Consider the following 21,936-nt stretch of genomic DNA (forward strand, 5'->3'; position numbering starts at 1 on the left):
CAGTGGTATTTTACATTTTGTTGTCATGTAACAACATTGGTAAAGTTTTAGTATTGACCAAGATAGGTTTTTGCCTTCATGGGGAGCTTAGAATCTGTGAAAAATCTTTGACATTTCCCCAGAGCAATCTAATAGCCACTCTTGTTTTGAACTTCTAAATTTTCTTAAAAGTAAAATTTAAGAAGTTAGGCTGATGTGAATTTAAACACAAAATTCAGGAATTGAAAATTATTATATTATTAAGTTGTGATTTATGTGTGGTACTTTGAATTATTATTTGGGCTTTTAAATGTGATACCTTTAAACAGAACAAGTGAGATACTGGTAAGCTCATTTTGCTATGAAAAACTCAGCTTTGAAAGAAAGTCCTGAACGCTCTTTTCGTGTTAACATTCCTAGACCATTAAATTCATGTTTTTAGTTTAATTCATGTTTCATTAATCTGTGTTTTTAGATTGAACAAATTATATATTAATGCAAATACTTTCCTGAAGGTAATAATGAGAAAATTTTGCTCTGCTTATGGTCATTACATGAAACATTTGAGGAATTAGTATCTAGTGAATACTTAGATGGGACTTGAAACTTAAGTTTAAATTTCTAGTTCTGCCTTGATTTTACGAGTCACAGATTCTTAAAGAGATCATTTAGTTACTACCTGAATAGGATACATCATCATTTAATTTCTTCTTGAAGGCCTACAATTGTGGGAGAACCATTATATTCTTAGGCAACCCATTCCACTAAATTGTGGATAGCTCTGATTAGGTTTTTCTTATACTTAGCAGAAATCTGACTATGCAATTCCATCAATTAATTACTCCTAGTTCTAACTTCTGGAGCTAAGCTGTACCTGTCCAACCTTATCTTTCACATCGATAGTCTGGTTTTAGTTAGTTTGTTTTGGACTAAAAATGTGATTTCATAAGTATAGGGAATTCCTGTTGAGCAATTTGTTCTACTACCAATGCAGAGTGCCACCTTCTCTGTAATTCATTCAATCTCAAATAGTTCCTTGGGACTCTAAAAAGTTTGCAGGCCTGTCCAGAGTCACACAGCCATTGTGTGTTAAAGCAGGATGTGGACCCAGTTCTTTTTTTGTCCAAGGCCAATTTTCTAACCACCATCCTAGGCTGTCTTTCAGCTCTTCAAACAATTGAAGAAAATTATCTTGGCCCTCCTAAGCTTTTTCTTATTCAGGCCAAATAGCCATAGCTGATTGTATATAAATAGGAATAGACACCATGGATTCATGGTGACTAGACTTGGGTAGATAATCATTCAATCAAATGTGTACATTATATATTTTTGAGGTTTATATGTCCTTTGTTGTAAAAAAACATTAATTGTGAAATGTGTGTACTTCTTTGTATTTCCATTCAGTCAGTAATCACTATAGAGGCCTAGCATATCTTAATTTTTCTAAAATTTTATTTGTCCTTCTTTATTTTCTTTTTCTAAAATTTTATTTGTCTTTAACTTCTTTACTTTTTGTGGTTAGCTCTATCTAGGGTTAATAAGGCTAAATTGGATCCTCTCCCATAATCATAATTATATTATGCATTTTTCTTTGTAATTATATTCTTTTCATTTTTATATTGCCTTTTTTTCTAATGTCTTAGCAGTTTGTAAATGTTTTCTTGAAATATGATATCCAGTATACTGCAACATATCTAACATATATAGGACTGCTTGCCATCTAGGGGAGAGGGGGGTGGAGGGAGGGAGGGGAAAAATCGGAACAGAAGCGAATGCAAGGGATAATGATGTAAAAAAAAAATTATCCTGGCATGGATTCTGTCAGTATAAAGTTATTATAAAATAAAATAAAATATGTAATTAAAAAAAAAGAAATATGATATCCAGGCTCTATTTTTTTAGTCATAGATTTCAAGTAATTTGGTGATTCTTAAGTTCTCTCTCCTTGATCTAGCTTCCAGGTCAGTTAGTTTTTATATGAGATATCTTATTATTTAAATACTTTCTCTTCTCTTCTCTTCTCTTCTCTTCTCTTCTCTTCTCTTCTCTTCTCTTCTCTTCTCTCTCTCTCTCTCTCTCTCTCTCTCTCTCTCTCTCTCTCTTTTTTTTTTGACGTTAAGAATTCTTTGTGTCTCCTGGAGTCATTAATTTCCATGGGATCCATTTAGTTTTTAGAGAGTTAGTGACAAGAATGAAATTTACTTAAAAGTTGTTAAATTGTTGATCTTTTTTTCTATTTCTCTGTTCCATAGTTCTCGTGTGTGTGTGTGTATTTGAGGAATTCTAATTGTTCTTATGGACAAACTGTTTTTTTTTTTCTTTGAAGTTCTGGTGATAAATATTTTTGAATTATTCTTATCTTAATAGTTTTTGCCTTGTACATCCTTCATATGGCAAAGGTATCTTTTTTCATTCATTTGTTCATTCATTCATTCACCTAGCTAGCTAGCTAGTTATTTCTACTCATGCAATTATTGACTCTTCAGCATTTGAGTTCTAGGTATCCCTCACAATTTAGTAACTTTTGAAAAATAGTTTCAAGTTTCTTTCTGGAAACCAGTGGAACTCATTTAATAGGGCAATATGGTCAGACCTAAAATTTTAAAAAATTATCTTGATAGCTTAGTGGAAGGTGGATTTGAAGGGAAAGAGTTGAGTGATGTGGAAGCAGTGAATTCCTTTTTCTAGAAATTTGCTTGAGGAAGGGAACAGAGTTATAAAATGGTAGATAATAGTGAAAGTTTTTTAAGGTTGAGAGAGACACATTTGTAAACATTATGGGAACAATCATTATAATATAGGGAATAAAAGGATTGCTTTGCTGCATTGAAGGAATTTTCTTTTGTGAACCTGTGTCACTCAATATTAGATAACATTCATTTTTATCATGTGTTGAATGGCTTCTTCCAGGTCAGTTTACCTAAATGTGAATAGAACCAGAGGAGGTAAACCTGGATTCTAGTGATCTGGGTAAACTCTGTTGCTTATACCTGTGTGAATGTTTTTATGAACTTATGTAACCTTTCTGTTTCTAGATAGTTTCTGGAATCTCATTCAACTGTATATGTATATGCCCTGTAATGTCAACATAGTTTCAGTTTTTGTATCCCCAGATCAGTGGCAGGTATTTTCCTTTACAGTTTTTCCATTTAGCCTTTTTTGAATTTTAGACCATAGGAAGCTTACAGTTGCCTTCCTCTCCTGTAGTTTTGTTAGCTGTGGACCAATAGAAGTCCCTGATTGGGTGGTGGTGGGAATGTATTCCCTACCAAGCATCCAAATATTTCTTCTCTTGGCTTTTTACCCATTTTTTTTTTTTTTCCGTGTAGTTGCCTCAAAACAATAGCTGACATTAATATAGTGCTTTAAATATTTTGCATATCTGATTGATCTTTATAATAGCCTGGTAGATCAGGTACTCCATTTTATAGATGTGAAGCAATTGAAATTGAGATAAATTAAATGACATAGTCACACAGCTTGTAAGGAAAGGAGGCAGGATTTGAACTTGTCTGACCTAACTTTTAAATCCACCACAGTTCTCAGTGGTTGTAAATTCTATAAATATCTTCATTATTGCCTTTTCTTAATGCAAGTTTGGAAGGTTTGTTTAGAGCAGATTTACTAGTATGATTACTGGTGTGTTCTGCCCCTTCTAGTGACCTTTTAGATTTTCTACTGATTTCTTTAGACACTGCCTTTAAGACCTGTTCTCTCTGCAAACCTCATTACTACTAGTACATTTTCTAATAGTTTGATTTCTCACTTCCTTCTTTAAGTATGTACTCTGAAAGATAACTTACTAACTTTCTATTTTTGGAATTCCTGTGTGGAATCCACTTAATTAGCAGACCTGAGATATAAGAAACAGTTTCTTGCACCAAAACCAGTAGTATTTTCTATTGTCTCAGACATTTCTCTGTTCCCCTTTATATAACCAGATTGATATCATGGTTTATATATCTTTATGAAATTACTCACTAAACTATAGGTTCACAATAGCAATGTAGTAAACAGATATAATAAACAACATATAATCATCTCTCCCTCAATATAACCAATTCCTTTCTTTTAAGAGTTGAATATGACTTTAACATATTTAACATGTATTGGTCAACCTGCCATGGGGGAAAGGGGAGGGAATGGGGGGAACAAAGGAAAAAAGGGAACAAAAGGTTTGGCAATTGTCAATGCTGTACAATTACCCATGCATATAACTTGTAAATAAAAAGCTATAAAAATAAAAATAAAATAAATAAAAATTTAAAAAAAGAGTTGAATATGGAAGTATCTGGAAAAAATACTGTCTTTACAAGCATTACATTATGGAAAAGACAGTTATTTTTCAGTATAGCATGAAAGAGATGAAGCATGTCCTATTGTTGATATTTCATAAATTATTAGCAGGATGAAAGACAAAAAATAATTAAAATACTTTTCAATAAAATATTTTACATTTAGTAAGTTCTATCTATCTAGAAAATTCCTAGACTAAGGAATAAGTTTTAATAATATTACATAAATGTATCTAATGCTCCTTCCTCCAACATAACTACCCAGTTTTAAAATAATACTATTATTTTATTTTATTTTTAATAGCTTTTTATTTACAAGTTATATATGTATGGGTAATTTTATAGCATTGACAGTTGCCAAACCTTTTTTGTTACAATTTTTCCCCTCCTTCCCCCCACCCCCTCCCCTAGATGGCAGGATGACCAGTAGATGTTAAATATATTAAAATATAAATTAGATACACAATAAGTATACATGACCAAACCGTTATTTTGCTGTACAAAAAGAATCAGACTCTGAAATATTGTACAATTAGCCTGTGAAGGAAATCCAAAATGCAGACAGGCAAAAATATAGGGATTGGGAATTCAATTTAATGGTTCTTAGTCATCTCCCAGAGTTCTTTTGCTGGGTGTAACTGGTTCAGTTCATTACTGCTCCATTGGAACTGATTTGGTTCATCTCATTGCTGAAGATGGCCAGGTCCATCAGAATTGATCATCATATAATATTGTTGAAGTATATAAGGATCTCCTGGCCCTGCTCGTTTCACTCAGCAGCAGTTCATGTAGGTCTCTCCAGGCCTTTCTAAAATCATCCTGCTGGTCATTTCTTACCAAACAATAATATTCCATAATATTCATAACTACAATTTATTCAGACATTCTCCAATTGATGGGCATCTACTCAGTTTCCAGTTTCTGGCCACTACAAACAGGACTGCCACAAACAGTCGTGCACATACAGGTCCCTTTCCCTTCTTTATGATCTCTTTGGTATATAAGCCCAGTAGAAACACTGCTGGATCAAAGGGTATGCACAGTTTGATAACTTTTTGAGCATAGTTCCAAATTGCTCTCCAGAATGGTTCGATGTAATACCATTATTTTAAAGTGAATTTAAGATTTTTAAGTCAGATACTTCCCATTACCATTTTCTTACAGTAAAATTACTTAGAAAATACTTTTCCAGAAATACTTCTTTAACGAAGTGGTTTCCTGGCAAACTTTCTTTAGTAACCAGGTAAGCTACCATGAGTTTTGTTCTTAGTTGAGTAGATGTTTTCCTGAATCCTAGGTATGAGGGTAAAATGTACACCTGTATTACTTTAGAAATTATACATAATCTATCTCTTCTGAATTGCTAGTTTTTCTATATGGATATAGAATTACACATAATATCTGAATTTTAGTAATAAAATTCCATTCAACAAATATTTATTACCACCTTTCTCTTGCTTAATCCTGGATCTGGTGGGAGGAGTAAGAAGTAAGTGTGGTAGGAGGGGGGAGGAGAGAACAGAGAAATATAACAAGAAACATTAAGTACTAAGTATATTTGTTTATTACATAAGTAATTTTATTTCTGCTTAATTTTTTAAAACTTTTTATTCTGGTTTGTTAGAATTATGGTGTTAATAAATCTAAGGTCATGAATCAGTTCATAGGTTTCTAGATTTGTATTGAGAAAAAATATAGAGAGCCCACAGCCTGTGTGTGTGTATATATATATATATATATATATAAATATATGTACATATCTATGTGTGTGTATGTGTATATATATAGTTGATACATATACATATATGTATTATATGTGTTGATGGTCATACCCACCCACCATCTGTAACACATATACATATAAATATATAAACTTATACAGCTATCTTGAAAATGTCTATAGATTCTTCAGTTAGTCAATAAACATTTATTAATCACCTACTGAGTACCAGGTACTGTGCTAAGCACTGGGGTTATAAAGGCAAAAAACAATCTTTGCTTTTAGGGAATTCCCAATCTTATGGGCAGAGGCAACATGTGAACAAGCTTACATATAAGATAAATTGGTGATAATCAGCAGGTAGAAGACACTACCATTAAAAAGTGTTTGGGAAAGGTGTTCTATAATAGAAGATGCAAGAGGATTCTGGACCCGGGTCTAGCGATGAAAATGCACATGTATAAAGACTGGAAAAGGAGGAGAAAGCCCTAGGAGAGACTCTGGCCGAGGATTTTAGAGCTCATCACTCTAGCTTATTGAGCAGAGAGATGATCTGGTTCTGGCTGCCAGTTGTGAAGATTGCTTTGTCAGCCAACTGGAAAAGAGGGACTGGAGTGGGGAGAGGCGGAGGCATTCCATGCAAAAGCTGATGGAGACCTGCTCCTGTCAGTGTCAGACAGAAGGCACATTCAAGAAAGTGATTGGCTTGGACAGAGGGAGGAGGGGTTTAAAATAAAGGGCTAAAGAGACTGGGGAGGACTTGTCTGTAGTTTTTTTCTTTTTCTTTAATTGGGTATTTATAGTATCTTATTATAAAATTTGGGTTAAGAATTGGTCATGTTTTAACTTTAAAAAAGAAATGGTATATTTGTGGTATTAATAGCAACTAAATCCTGGGCTTTGTCTTCCCAGGGTCTACAGATGGAAGCAAGGAAGCAAAAAAACTTGATTATGAGGAAAATTACTATCTTAAGGTTTTTTTCCCTTTTTAATATACTTTTATAACTAGGTTAGGTAGGTGGTGCAATGGATAGAGCACTGGGCTTGGAACCAGGAAGACATGCGTTCAAAAGAGGTCTTGGACACTTAACTAGCTGGACGACCCTGCGCAAATCCCCTTTTAACCCTACCAACCTCAGCTCTAAAATAAGCTGGAGAAGGAAACCTAGTATTTTTGCCAAGAAAACCTAAAGGGCCACAGCATTTCATTGATAGTCTCCCTCCTGCTCCAGTATTGAACTCTGTCTTGTGACAAAGGACATCAATTAAACTAAAACATGTAATACAGATGTTTCATGTATGTCCAGTGGTGGGATTGCAGAGGGTAGTTTAGTCACCTTTTTTGCATAATTCTAAATTTAAATCCAGAAATTTTGAAGCTCCACCAGCTGTATTTAGATGTTTGTCTTCTGAAGCCACTCATTTACTGTCCAAATTTTTTTCACCTTTGACAATTTGCACACTGAGATTAAACCTCAGTTAAAACTTCATTTTTCTTTTTAAAACTCAGTTTTTATTCTAGAATTAACAAATAGCTCCCCAAAATAGCATTTCCATATCCAAAGCAGAAAAGAAAGAGGATTATGTATAAAAGCAAGAATTTTTTGTGTATGGCTTTCTTTAAAAAAAAAATATTAATAGTTTCCTTTTAATGCCATTATGTTCTCTTCTGTACAATTTGTAAAAAGGCCTTAGTAATTTTTCTTTCTTTCTTTTTTTTTTTTTTTTTTTTTTTGAGGAGGGCAACTTTATCATTAGTTCTCTGTCTCCTAAAACCACCTCACAATAAAACAAGAAAAATATGTTCTTTATCATTCCTTGTAACCATAAATATAATCTAGCAAAACAAATTTTTGTCGAAAAGAATGTCTAGTTCTCTACTTTGATTTCTTTGTCAGGATTTGGGAACCTTTATCACTTCTCTACTGAAATTATAGTTGATCTCTGTTAATCAGAGTTCTTAAGTCTTTCTTTTTTTAAATAATGTTCTAAAATTTTTCTACTTGTTTTGCTCACTTCATTCTATATATTATATTCAATTTAGGATTATTCCTCTGGAGTTCAACTTCTTAAACTGGGATTTGCAACTCTATGGAGTCATAACTGAATGTGGGGATTGCAGAACTGATTTATTAATAAATGTTTGATTTGATGCCTATATTATACACCTCTAGTTCTATATGCCTATTCTATGTACCTCTATATCCAGGGTCACATAAAAATTGGGCAAAAAAGAGTCATAAGTAGAAGAAGCCCTGCTCTAGAGGTACTTAACCTCATTTTTTTGGTAATTTTTAAAAATACTTTTCTGTTCATATTGCATAGCCATTTTGAACTTATTGTGCTCTATGATATAGGATGTTCGGCTAAACCTAGTTGCCACCAGATTGCTTTCTGGTTTTCCTAGCTTTTGGAGGGAAAAGGGGAGAGTCAAAAGAAAGGAGTCTTTCCCCATGTAAATTACATTATTAGATTTTACAAACCTAGGTCTACTCTCTTTGCTTCTGTTTCTTACTATCTAGTCTATTCTGCTGATTTATTTTCTGTTTTAATGTGTATCAACTAATTTCAATGACTACTGCTTTAAAATGTATTTTTGAGTTCTGGTTTTGCTTATATTCTCTTCATACTTGAAAAAAATTGCTTAGTATTCTAGAGTTTGCATCTTTCAAGTTAATTTTATGATTTTTTTTTTGTTAAATAAATATCCCCTTAAGTCAACTAAATCCTTCAATCTATAAAATCAGAAAAACTGGTGGGTTTTGTTACATTTTTTGTATCCTGAATTCATGTAATAATTATTTTCTAAGTATGCCATCAAACCATATTATCTGTAGGTATAGGTGCATCAATCATATAGGTATAATTTTGCTTCCCCATTGCAATTTGCATACCTTTAGTTTTCCTCCTTTTTTTTTTTTTTTTTTTTTTTTTTTTGGCTTATTGCTGTAGCTACCATTTATAGAATCATTTCAAATAATAATGGAGGCGGGCTACCTCCTTTTTACCCCTTTTTTTTCCTGTTTGAAAACTTTTAGTGCTTCTCCTTTACAAAAATACTAGTTCTTTCTATCAAAATATAATTTTCATCATATTAAGGAAGGGTATTTCCATGCTCTATGCTTTTAAGAGTTTTAAAATCTTAAATGAGAATTATATTTTGTGAAAAAGTTTATTTTTTTAATCTATTGAAGCAGTTATTTGTTTTTATTATCTTTGTTTTTGTGAATTACCTATGCTAATTTTTTCTATTGTCAAAGTATTTTGTATCTCCATCATATGAATCTAGCTTAGTCACAATCATTTCTTCAAATTTAGTGTTCATATTTAACCTTTTTCTGGAAGAAATTTAAACCTTAGGTTCTCTTTACACCCTATTTTTAATTCGTCAGCATTCTCATTTTGTAGGACTCTCAAATGTTCTTCCATTTTTTGTTTTAATTTTGTTCCAACATTTTGCCTTTTAGTCTTGAATTTTTTTTGCATTCAAAACATACTGTTTCTATAAGTCTTTTTTAAAAATCTTATTTATATTTTTGTATTCATATCTATTAGTAATATTGAACTATAGTTTTCTTTTTCTTCTTTGTGTGTCTCTGGGGATTTTAATTTGGTATGCGTAATTAAAATTTGGCAAAACATTTTTTTCTTTATTTTTGAAAAAAATTTTGTAGCATAAGCATAAATTCCTCTCTAAGTTTTTTATAGAATTCATTTGTAAGAACATATGACCAAGGCTTTTTCCCCCCTTTTGCAAGTTACTATGGCATTTTTGTTTTCCTTTTTAGAGATTGAGTTAAGATTTTGATTACTTACTTTGCTTTCACATTTTATATTATTTATATATTCATCAGTTTTCTTTGATTTCTTATTTTTGCTTTCATATAATTTTGTACAGTAATTTTTGATAATTGATTTATTAATGAGAGCATATTTTTCTTCCTGAAAATATTCACTATTTTTACTTATTCTTCTGATTTTTTTTCTAATTCTACATTTTGTTCCTTAAATTCTTTGTCATTGATGCTGTTTTTGCCTTAATTGCTATTGCTCTGATGTCAGATTTTTTAATTAAAATTAAAAAGGTACCTGCATTGGAGCAAGTTGCCTAGAATAATTCTGGAGAGTGAGTTCAATTGGGAATGAAGTAGGGGTATGCTGGAGCCAGTTTGTATTGGTTTACTGGAGCATATTGTTAAATTTTCACTGTTAGCATTTACACTTTTGAAATTGATAAATACAACAAATAAGGTCTTGATTTATGTTTTCCTAATTTTTTTAGACATAGGAAAGTGATGGAAAAAACATGCATTGGTATGTTAAATTTAAAAGTAGTTATACATATTTTTTTGTTAGTTTTGCTTTGTTTCAGAGAGTCGGATGTTAAAACATTTATTTGCTTCATACCCTTGTAGTCAAGTGAAGATGACTGTAGCTGCTCATGAAATGTTGTCCTGGACTTAGGGGATCAGCAGTCAGGAGAATAAGTCTCCAAATGTATCATTTTATCCTGATTAGGAAGGAGATAGAGAATTCCAGAAAGTGAGTTATTTTATAATATGTTATTTTAAGATGTAAGACAGAAGCCTTTATTTTGTGGCAGATGATATTCCCTTTTCCTTGTTGTTGTTGTTTTTCATTGGTTGGTTTTTTTTGTAACCATGAATTTAAACTATTTTGATTTTTTCATGGGAATTTAATTTAATGGATTTTTTTCCTTGTTACTTGTAAGATTTGTTCTTTGATGGCATAGTTCTGTAATTGAGTAAAGTTTCATAGGGATTTAAACTTGAGGTTCCTTTTAAGTCCTGAATTTTTTTCATTAAAATTCTGTCATTTTTAACCTGTTCGTATAGAGAATGTCTCTCTGAACTTACCCAGTCGCTGGTTAGATTTGACAATTTATTCCTTAAGAACTTTAATTTGTGTTTTTATTTCTCTTATAATTTTTACTCAATTGTTTACTTGTTTTTATGAACTACTCTAGGGCTTATGGAGTTAAGATTAGTATGATTTAAAGGGGGCTTACGGAATTTGTCTTTCAATCTTTTAACTTCCTTCAGTGATTGATTCAGTTTTCTTTGTTGTATCCACGGAGGGTATACCATTTCTTTGAATTTTGATTTCTCTTTTTTCAATGAGCTTTTGTCAAACTTAATGTTTCTTCTGAATTTTCCTTGGTATACTTGCTGAAAATAATGCTTTATTTTTAATCCTTTCCCCTCAGAAAGTCTATTGCTACTATGTTCCTTCCTTAGCCCTTACAGCCTATTTTTGTGGGAACTTAGGAGTTCCATGTTTAGAAGAGATTTTTTCTCCTCAAAGTATGAGATTGCCTGTCTCAGACAGTGCTACAGGAGAGACCAAGTGACCACTATAGTAGGATTCATACTTTTCTCAACCCCTCTTTTGGATTCCACTGTTCTTTCCCAAACTGGCTTTTTTCGTATTGTTGGACTGTCCCACATCCACCCAAGGGTGAAACTACATATGGAGTAATCAAAGGTAGGAAACTAATGAGAAAATAAATTATTTTATATGAAGAAAGAAAGGCAGAATTCATAACAATGAAGTTGTGGACAAACATTTATTAAGTGCTTATGCATTGTACTAAGTGGAGTTAGAAAGACAAAAACTAGCGCCTGTTCTTCGGAAGCTCATTTTCCGAAGCAACTGTGTCAAACTTAAATAGAATGAGGAGCTTCTAAATCATAGATAAGGATTCCTGTAGGTTTCGTTTTAAAAATATTAAGCCTTGGGAAATGTTCAGCCAAAGAAATCTAAAATGAGTCAAGGATCAGATTCCGCCCAGACTCGGGAAAACTGCAAACCCTGTGCTGCCTGCAGTCTGCGGGGAAGGAGGGAGAGGAGAGAGCAAGCAAGCCCTGTATCAAGCCCTTACAGTGTGCCCACTGCGGTGCTCACTGCTCCACAAACATTATTGATTCTCACAACCACCCAGCAAGTCAGATGCTTTTCTTTTCTCCATCGTTGAGGAGCCTGAGGCAGAGATTCAGGAACTTCTTCAAGGTCATCACCCTGTAGAAGATGAATTGGACGTGATTTCAGAAGGCATTAGCATTAAGGAGGTTTGGAAAAGACTATGCGGTAGGGTAGGACTTCAGTTATTTTTTCTTTTTCTTTTCTTTTCTTTTCTTCTTCTTCTTCTTCTTCTTCTTTTTTTTTTTTTTTTTTTTTTTTTTTGGCAGGGCAGTTGTGGGCAAGTGACTTTTTCAGGGTTACCCAGCTAAAAACTGTTAGAAGTTTAGATTTGAACTCAGATCCTCCTGACTTCAGGGCTGATCCTCTATCCATGGTGCCATCTAGCTACTGCAGAGGGTAGGATTTTTAGTTGAAACCCAGAGGAACACAGTGCATACAGGAGATGGAAATGAGAGACAATATTCCAAGGCTGGTAGATAGACAGTAAAAAATATATGGAATCAGAAGATGGTTTATCTTATGTGTTAGGAACCGCAAAGGAGAGCATTGTCACTGGATTAAAGTTTGTGGAGCCTACTGAAAGGGCCAGGTTGAAGAATACATTATTATTATACTTGAGCTAAGCCAAAAGGCCAAGAAGCAATAGTAAAGGAAATTATTTAAACTACACATGCCAATAAAACTGACAATATGACTGTTTACAAAAATATAAAATATCCAGATTAACAACAAGAGATTTTTAAGTAACATAGTATTAGAAAAAAGAAATTAAACAAGTTATAAATGAATTCTCAAAGAAAAATAAAACTTTAGAGTAAATGAATTTGTAAAAAGCTTCTATCTTACATTCAAAGAATTATCATTTCCAATATTATATAATTATTTGTAAAAATAGAAAAAAGATGGAATTTTACCAAATTCCTTCTGTGATACAAATGTACTACAATCAAAACAAAGAAGTATAACTAATTATAGACCAGTATCCCTCATCAATATTGACAGAAAAAATTTATTAAAATAATTATAGCAACATATTAGAAAACATATATTTCATTTAGATTGGATTTATACCAGGAATACAGGATTGATTCAGTACTAGAAAAATTATAATAAAAATCATGTGAATCCTATAATAGTAAATACAGAAAACACTTTTTACAAAATTTAACAATTGTTCAAAAAGAAACAGCAGAAAACAAGGAATAAATGGATGAATAAGTAGAACAATTGGTAAAGTTTTAATTATATTTAAATCATTGTTCTAAGCACTGGGGTGCAGATGCTAAAAAAGTTAAGATATGAGATACTCTCCTGGAGTTCACAATCTAATTAATGAAGCAACACATAAAAACCTTTCATCTTTTGTTTTATTAGTATTAGAAACTGGTATGATTTTTGTCTTAAGAAATGATATAAAGAAAAGGCATTGCTGTCTGCTTTGCCTCATCCTAAGGATCAAGGGAATCAATTTTTTTTAAATGTGAAGGAAGGTGAGCTAAGCATTACCAGATTTCAAAATATATTTCAAAGCAGTAATCATCAAAACAATCTCTTATTTAGAAATAAAATGTTAGATTAACTATACAGTACATAGTAGTAAATGAGCATGGTCATCTAGTGTTTGACCAACCCAAAAATCTAAGGTTGTAGGACTAGAGACCACTATTTGATAAAGATTGCTGGGAAAACTGGGAAATGATTTGGTAGAAACTAGGTATTGAATAATAGATCATACCATATACTGAGATAAAGTCACAATGGTGCATGATGGTAGACCTAAAGGGTGATACCAAAATCAAATTGTAGGGCATGGAATATTTTACCCATCAGACTTGTGGATAAGGAAGGAATTTATGACCAAACAAGAAAATGCGTCTTAGAATGTAAAGTGTATAATTTTTAATACATCAAATTAAAAGGATTTTGCACAAACAAAACCAATGCAGCCAAGATTAGAAAGAAAGCATAAAACTGGGGAAATTTTTTATAGCAAGTTTTTCTAATAAAGTTATCATTTCTCAAAAATATACAAGTGTAATTCAGATTTTTTAAGACTCTAAGTTATTACCCAGTTGATAAATGGTCAAGGAACATGAACAGTCATTTTTCAGAAGAAATCAAAGCTATCAACAGTTACATGAAAAAATGTTTTAAATACCACTACTGATTAGAGAAATGTAAATTTAAGCAACTCTGAAGTACTACCTCATATGTATCATACTGGCTAATATGACAGATAAGGAAAATGATATGGTTGAAGGGAACATGAAAAAATAATAGAGACCCCAGTGCAATGTAGTTGGATTTGTGAAGTGATCCAACCATTGTAAAGAGCAGTTTGGAACTATGACCAAAGTTGTATAAAATTCTGCCTCTCTTTTGACCCAGTAATACTGCTATTACGTCTGTATTCCAATAGATCAAAGAAAAAGGCAAAGGACTTATATGTATAAAAAATAAAACCTCTTTTTTGTGGTGGCAAAGAATTGTAGATTAAGGAGATGCTGAGAGTGGCTAAACAAGTTGTAGTATTTGATTGTGATGGAATACTATTGTATGATTTAAAAAATAATAGGAAAATTTAATGAACTGATACAGGATGAAAATAAGCTGAACCAGGAAAATGTTATATAGAATAGTAGCAATATTGTATGATGATCAACTGTGAAAGATTTAGTCTCAGTAACACAATGATACAAGACCATTTTTAAGGATATTATGATGAAAAATGCTATCTATATCCAGAGAAAGAACTGATGGAGTCTGAACACAGATTGAAGCACACTTTTAAAAAACTTTATTATTGTTGGTTTTGTTTGGGGAGTTTTTTGATCAGTATTTTCTTTTGCAACATTGCTAGTATGGAAATGTTTTGCATGACTGTACATGTATAATCTTTATCAAATTGCTTGCATTCTCAAGGAGGATAAGAGGAGGGAGAGAATATGGAACTCATTTAAAAAAATGTTAAAAATTGTTTACAAGCAATTGAGAAAAAATAAGTTTAAAAAAGATGTAACATGGAAATTATATGACTATTTACAAAACATTTTATAGAAATGAAGGACAGAAATGGAGAAATAATTATGAAATATTTTTTGTTTTCAATTCGAAAGAATTGTCATTATTGTCATGAAGAATTGGACATGACTGAATGAGTGAAGAATCTCAACATGGAACTATGAATTGATCCAATCATTCTGGAAAGGAAATTGGAATTATGCTCCCAAATAAATAAAATCTATCCAATTCTTGACCCATCTATGCCACAATAAGATTTATACCACAAAAAGATAAGGAAAAGAAACCACTTATAAAAGTGTAGTAATTCCTTTTACGACAAAGAAAAGAATTAGAATCTAGATGTCATTAATTGACATTCCCATTAATTGGGAAACAGCTTAACAAATTGTTATATTACAGTAATGGAATACTATAGTACTTTAAAAAGTAACGAAGTGACAGTTTCATAAAACCTGGGAAGATTTGATTAAACTGATGTTGAATGACATGAGCGGAACAAGGAGAGAACAATTTATATGATATTAATAACAATGTTCTGTTAAAAAGAAAAAAACCTTTTAAAAACTTAAGTACTCTTAATTTTTGCATGAGCAAAAATGTAATAATCACCCTTTCAGAGAATCTATGATGAGCTATTTACCTCTGACAGAAAGTAGATGTATTCACCAGACACAATGAGACCACATTGTTTGGATATAATCAATCAAGGCAAGAATTTATTTGGCTTGACTATGCATATTTGTTAAAAGGGTTACTTCTTTTTTCTCCCTACTTTTAAAAGCATGAAACTTGGAAAAGTAAAATAAGTTTAAAAAGTGTTTTGTGGTTAGAATTTTTCAATTTTCTCTTTTTCATCCTTACTGCCTCTTTTAATGCTCTTATTTAATACTTTTAATCTTTGGTACATTTTGAACTTTTCCCTCCTTCACTTTTTAATTCCTCCAGCTTTTTATTTCTCCAAAGCTGCTTGTTCTTTCTTTTTCTTGCCTTCCAGCTGGTGTTAATTCATGGGCTTCAACTCTCTTCACTTGTTAGACTCCCCCAGAATAGTGTTTCAAGAATAACTGAAAAGACTGAATTCAATAAAACTTGTAGGAGTCACATTGAAAGTGGGACTAGTGTACCCACTCTGAGATGGGAAAACTGAAGGTCAAAGATAGGTAGATTTAGATGCCCACCTGCCCTGGCAGTAGGGACTCTTTTGTGAAGATACAGGAAAATATTATAACTTCAAAATTCAGGTACCACAATCACAAAGACATGTTAAGCAAACAATTACCAGTTATGGTGTCTGTGTTGCCCGTAATCACCAATCTTTTTTTAAAAACCAATCTTTTGCTAGGAACTGATGAAAATAATAGTTTTTGTATATAATTCTTTATAATAAAACATTAATTCTGGTACTACATATTCTTCCTAACACAGTAACCATGAAATAATCCATAAAATGTAACACACAAAATAATGCACAAAATAATTTTTCTCCCTAGCAGTTTCCTAGAATTGTGTTTTTTGTGGAAGCATCTCAATTTTTAAAAAATGAAACATTGTACAAAGTTACTTTTCATAACACATGAAATCTTGAGTATCATAAATATTATACAGCAAATAAAAGTTATTAAAACTAAAATATTTGTTAACCTATATCTTACCTTCCACTATGTCAACTGGCAATATAAAGATATTGTACTGTACCCATACTGCAGAATACTTTGCCTGGCTGCCCTAGGAAAACTGAGAGGTTGCTGGCACTTTAATCAATACTATCTTGATATCACCTTAAAGCCCAAAGGACTTGCACTATGCTTTTTAGAATATAATTAAAAAATAGTGGATGTACAGGGAGTTCATCTACAGTGGTAGGAGGAACAAGACTAAGAGTCTAATAGGATACCAGCTGTTTCACAAAATTGCATGCATACTCTCATTTTTTCTCTACTGGGCATTAAAATGTGTGCTAACATAAAAGTGAAAATCAGGTTGCTGATGAAATCAAGCTAATATTGAAGTCATGAAAGTTAATGAATGTTGAAGATTGACTATGTACAAGCAGGTTGTATGTAGGATAAATAGGAAATGAAGAGGGAATGGAATAGAATTGCGTCAAATAGATAGGCTTTTTGCATAAGCAAAAATGTAAACTCCTCTACTTGCACTCTTGGCTCCAACCAACCCCCCTCCTCAGCCTCACTGGAAAGTACTTCCCCTTCTGCATTTTATGATCCAGTCAAATTGACCTTATCTCTGTTCTTCATTCATAACACTACTATACCTTTTCCTTGTCTTTTTTTCTCATAACACTACTATACTCTTTCCTTGTCTTTTTTTCTCATATGGCTTGAAAGCACAGGAGTTGCATATTTGTCTGTTAGACTGGAGAGGGAAAAGCTTTTTTTGGGCTTTTTTTTTTTAAAGGTTTTTTGATATGTCAATGTGCTTGCTTAGTATTAAATACAAATTCAAGGAATGAAACTCTGCTTGGTCTCAAAAAGCTTATATTCTATTGCAGGAAATGACATCTATAACTACTTTCACACATGAAAAAAGTATAAACAGGGCAAATACAAAGTAAATAAGAGGATCATACTTGCAGAACTAGAAGGGGCCTTACAGGCCTTCTGGTTCAAGCTCCTCATTTTAAATACAAGGTAACTTAGGCTTGTAAAGGTTAAATTATGTGCTTATGGTTGTAAAGCTAGTAAATATCAGGGGTGGAACTTTGAACAAAGGTCTTTCAGAATTCAAATCAAATCAAATCTCTACTATATCACACTTTTTTCTAGAGCATCCCAATCTTAGCAGAATCATCCTTCTAGAAGTTGGGGTCATCAAGACAGGCTTTATCTACCAATAATTGATTATTCCATGAAATGGAATTTAGCTCCATTGAATGGGAGCTAAATAGTTGTATTAACCTAACCCATGTGTATTCCATCAATTGTCCTGCCAGATAATGAACATGAAAAGTTTGTGTGATTTATAATAAATAATTATATATTTATTTAACTTTTTAGGAAGGTTAAAGGAGGTAATATTGACGTGCACCCATCAGAAAAGGCACTTATTGTTCAATATGAAGTGGAAGCTACCATTCTTGGAGAAATGGGGGATCCCATGCTGGGAGAACGGAAGGAATGTCAGAAAATGTGAGTTTTATTCGGGTTTATACTCATTCTTAGTATTAAGCATTTTATATACTCTCATGACTTATTACTCTTCAAATTTGAACAGAATCTTGTTGGTGACAATATAAGCACTTGATATTGTTAGCCCTCTTTTCATGTTTTTTTGTCTTAATAAATAAAAGACAATATTAAACAAACTGTAGACAGCAGTTATTGTAGGCATTTTTCAGCAAGGCCTCATGACTAGAGCTGAAGATCTATCTCGTCTAAAGAGTGAATGAATGAATTGTGAGTGTATGTGAATATAATGGCTTACTATGCTCTAAGAAATGATGAGTGGGCAAATTTCAGAAAAGCCTGGACAGACTTACATGAACTGATGCTGAGTGAAGTAAGCAAAACCAAGAGAACATTGTACATAGTAACGGCCACACGCTAAGATGATCAGCCATGATACTTAGGTTTCTCTGCAATTCAATCCCAAAAGAATCATGGTAGAAAATACTATGCGCGGGGCAGCTAAGATGGTGCAGTGGATAGAGCACTGGCCCTGACATCACGAGGACCTGCCTTCAAACTGCCCTCAGACATTTTAACACTTCCTAGCTGTGTTACTCTGGGCAAGTCACTTGAACCCCAATTGCCTTGAAAAAAAAAAATCACCAGGAAAAAAAAATACTACCCATATCAAGAGAACTATGGAGTCTGAATGTAGATCAAAGTATGCCTTTTTCTTTTATTTTGACGCTTCTTTCAAAACATGAGTAATGTGGAAATATAATTAAGGTGAATGTACATGTAGAGCCTTCCAGATTGTTTGCTCTATTGAGGAAGGGAAGGAGGAAGAAAAATTTGGAGCTCAAAATTTTATAAAAGTGAATGTTGGAAACTATCTTTATATATAATTAGAAAAAAAATACTATTGGGGGGGGAGTAGGAATAAAAGTCTATTCTGAGCTAGAAATCCATATGTTTATTATTAGGCCCTTATGTGCCAAGTACTGTGCTAACTGCTTGGAATATCATATATTAGGCAAAAAAAAAAAAAAAAAAAAAAAAAAAAAGGCAATCCATGGCCACTAGGAGTTTAAATTCTAATAAAAAGCTGGAAATCTGTGAGTGAGGAAGAGAATCAACCTGGGGAAGAGTAAAGGCGTGATGCCGGCCTGGATGCTTCTTGAAAGGTAGTGGGGCGGGAATTTCAGAAATCCTCTGGTCCAGTATCCTCATTTTGCAGAGGAGACTAGGACCTAAGGGACTTTCTCAAGTACACAGATCTAAGAAGTTTTCTTAGATTTTTCTGCCGCTTTAGGTGCTGGGGGTATTGAGACCACACAAGTACAGCAGTCCCCACCCTGCAAGGAACTTGTCTTCCCTGGTTGGGATAGGGGAATCACATACGAAATAAGCATCTTGCAAAGGTTTATAGATACCATGTATGCTTATGCTTGTATATTCCTATCAATATACATTCATATAGTGATCATTTGAGGAAGAGAAAGCATGAACAACTAAGAATTAGGAAAGAGTTCTTCTAGGAGTCCTGAAGGTCAGCCTGAGAGGGGGAGGTGAGGCAGCCCCCAAGAGAGCTCGCAGTCAGGGAGTAACAGCTAGCCAGCCAGTTTGGTGGAATGGAGAGACCAAGCCAGTGCATGTTGAGCTTGCAACCTGTAAGGATCATCAGCAAGGAGATTATAAGTGGCTTTAAATTCCAAACTCCAGAGGCAGGAGAGAGCTGTTCTTAGAAACTTCTTGAGATGGGGTGACATGATAGTTGGATTTATGTTTGGAAAGATTATTTTGGCAGCCAAATGGAAGAGAATAGAAATCGGATGCTGAAAACCTGGAACTGAGTAGGGAGAAGAGAGTAGGCTGGATTGCATTTGGAATATTATCTGTGCTTTCAGTGATTCCAGGTTTTTCTCTGAAACAAAATCCTTCTTTTTAACATTTTTTTTTCTGGTATTCTTTATAGCTGCAATCATGGAATACCAGAGTATCTGAGAATCAGAATTACAGGTTACTCAAAGTACATTAGGAAAAAATTTCAAGGTGATTTTAACAGATTCAGCATATCAATATGTATGAATTGCTTATACCAGATGATACAAAATCTATCAGAAAAATGGCATTGTAGTAGGCACTTAATAAGTTAGTGAATTCAATTGAAATTTTAAAATGTCTAAGTTTATGAAAAGGAGGTAATTTGATTTGCAAATATCAAGAGCAAAAGGTAACAGACTGACAGCTCAGGTACTGCAGTGCTATTTAGGGAATGACAGGAAATCCTACCACCTTGGGAGAATCCCTTGTAGCGTATTTAGAGGAAAACATGCATAATAGCATATGATGAAAAAGTATGGTATCTCCATTCATGGAGGGAAGACCCACATTAATGAGATTACTAATCTACTGAAAAATGTTTTAGTTCTACTGAAAAATATTTAACTCTTAAGTATTTTTTCAAATGTGGACTTCTTCATTATTTTTTTATCCTCCTAAAGATGGCTTATTTTTAACTACTTTCCCTTCCTCCCCCTCATTATTTAGCTCTAAAGAAACAGGTAGTCCCAATTGTATTTGATATTTCATTGTAATTTCTTCCATTGCATTTCATGGATAACTTTGAAAGCATGAGAAGAAAAATGTATGTATATGTGTGTGTATGTGTGTGTGTATTCACACATATAAATAAACTTATAAACAAATTCATACATAGGCAATAATTATATAGTTATATAAATGTTGTTTATATATGTGTATATATATATGTATGTGTGTGTGTGTGTATATATATATATATATATATATATATATATATATATACACACACACATATACACATGTCAATGTATTGCATGCTGTCATGATCTTTGAATTGAAAAATTCTTTCTTACAGAATTCGTCTGAAGAGTCTCAATGCTAACACTGATATCACTTCCTTGGCTCGGAAAGTGGTTGAAGAATGTAAACTCATTCATCCCTCAAAACTAAATGAGGTGGAACAGCTGTTATACTACTTACAGAACCGGCGTGATGCCTTGTCAGGGAAAGGTAAGCAGAAGTCACTGACCTGTATTCAAGGCCAGAGGAGTAGGGACTGCAAGTCCCTCTCTACTGCTCTTTCATATTTTGTTTTCTTAGATTTTACTATTTTTCTTTGTATTTGCAGAAACACAATTAGGAAATTGCATGTCATTTTGATTCAGAAATAATTTAATGGAAAAAAGTTTTAGGACAATAAATTCATTTTCTGTGCTCCAAGTAGATGTGCCAAATTTAATACTAGTCATCATTTTAAAATTTACAAATTATTTTAAAATTTAAAACCTTATTTTATGATATTTCAGAGATTGGTCAAAGAGTTTATTTTTTTTTCAAATGTTCAGAAAAACACAAAATGTTTCTTTAATCTTTTGTCTCTATTGTTCTATCATCCTTAGCCTCGTATTCAGACAAAAAAACAGTGAAGACAGATCTTAACAAATAAGTTACTTCAGAGTAGATATTACAAAAGAGCCCAATCCATGATTTTTTAAATTTCATTCTCTGATTATTTAAAAAGGCACAAATGTTTTAATGGTATATCATCTCATGTTTGATTATTGGTAGCTTTATACCATTTGACATTATAACTATGTGAACTTATTTTATTATTTCACAATATAACTCTAGGGAGGTTTTATATATATATATATATATATATATATATGGATTTATAAATGCTCAAACTTCATTTTGGCTGCATTCAAATAATTTTTTAACTCTTTGATAATCTGACTTTTCATCGAAACATTCTCGCTCCTTCCCTCACGCTTTTAAAATAAAAAAGTCTTGATACTTAAGATAT

At 32.7% G+C, this 21,936-nt stretch overlaps 1 protein-coding gene across 4 annotated transcripts in view; it reads left to right on the forward strand.

The window, feature by feature from the left end:
- KIFAP3 (kinesin associated protein 3) overlaps positions 1-21,936 on the forward strand; it is a 217,352-nt gene that overhangs the window by 22,693 nt on the left and 172,723 nt on the right. For all 4 annotated transcript variants that reach the window (XM_051998975.1, XM_051998973.1, XM_051998971.1 and 1 more), the window contains exons 2-3: positions 17,976-18,107; positions 20,986-21,140. In XM_051998975.1, coding sequence (XP_051854935.1) covers positions 17,976-18,107; positions 20,986-21,140 — 287 coding nt within the window. The remainder of the gene's footprint in view (positions 1-17,975; positions 18,108-20,985; positions 21,141-21,936) is intronic.

The sequence above is a fragment of the Antechinus flavipes genome, chromosome 4, assembly GCF_016432865.1.
Source record: "Antechinus flavipes isolate AdamAnt ecotype Samford, QLD, Australia chromosome 4, AdamAnt_v2, whole genome shotgun sequence".
NCBI classification, from domain to species: Eukaryota; Metazoa; Chordata; class Mammalia; order Dasyuromorphia; family Dasyuridae; genus Antechinus; species Antechinus flavipes.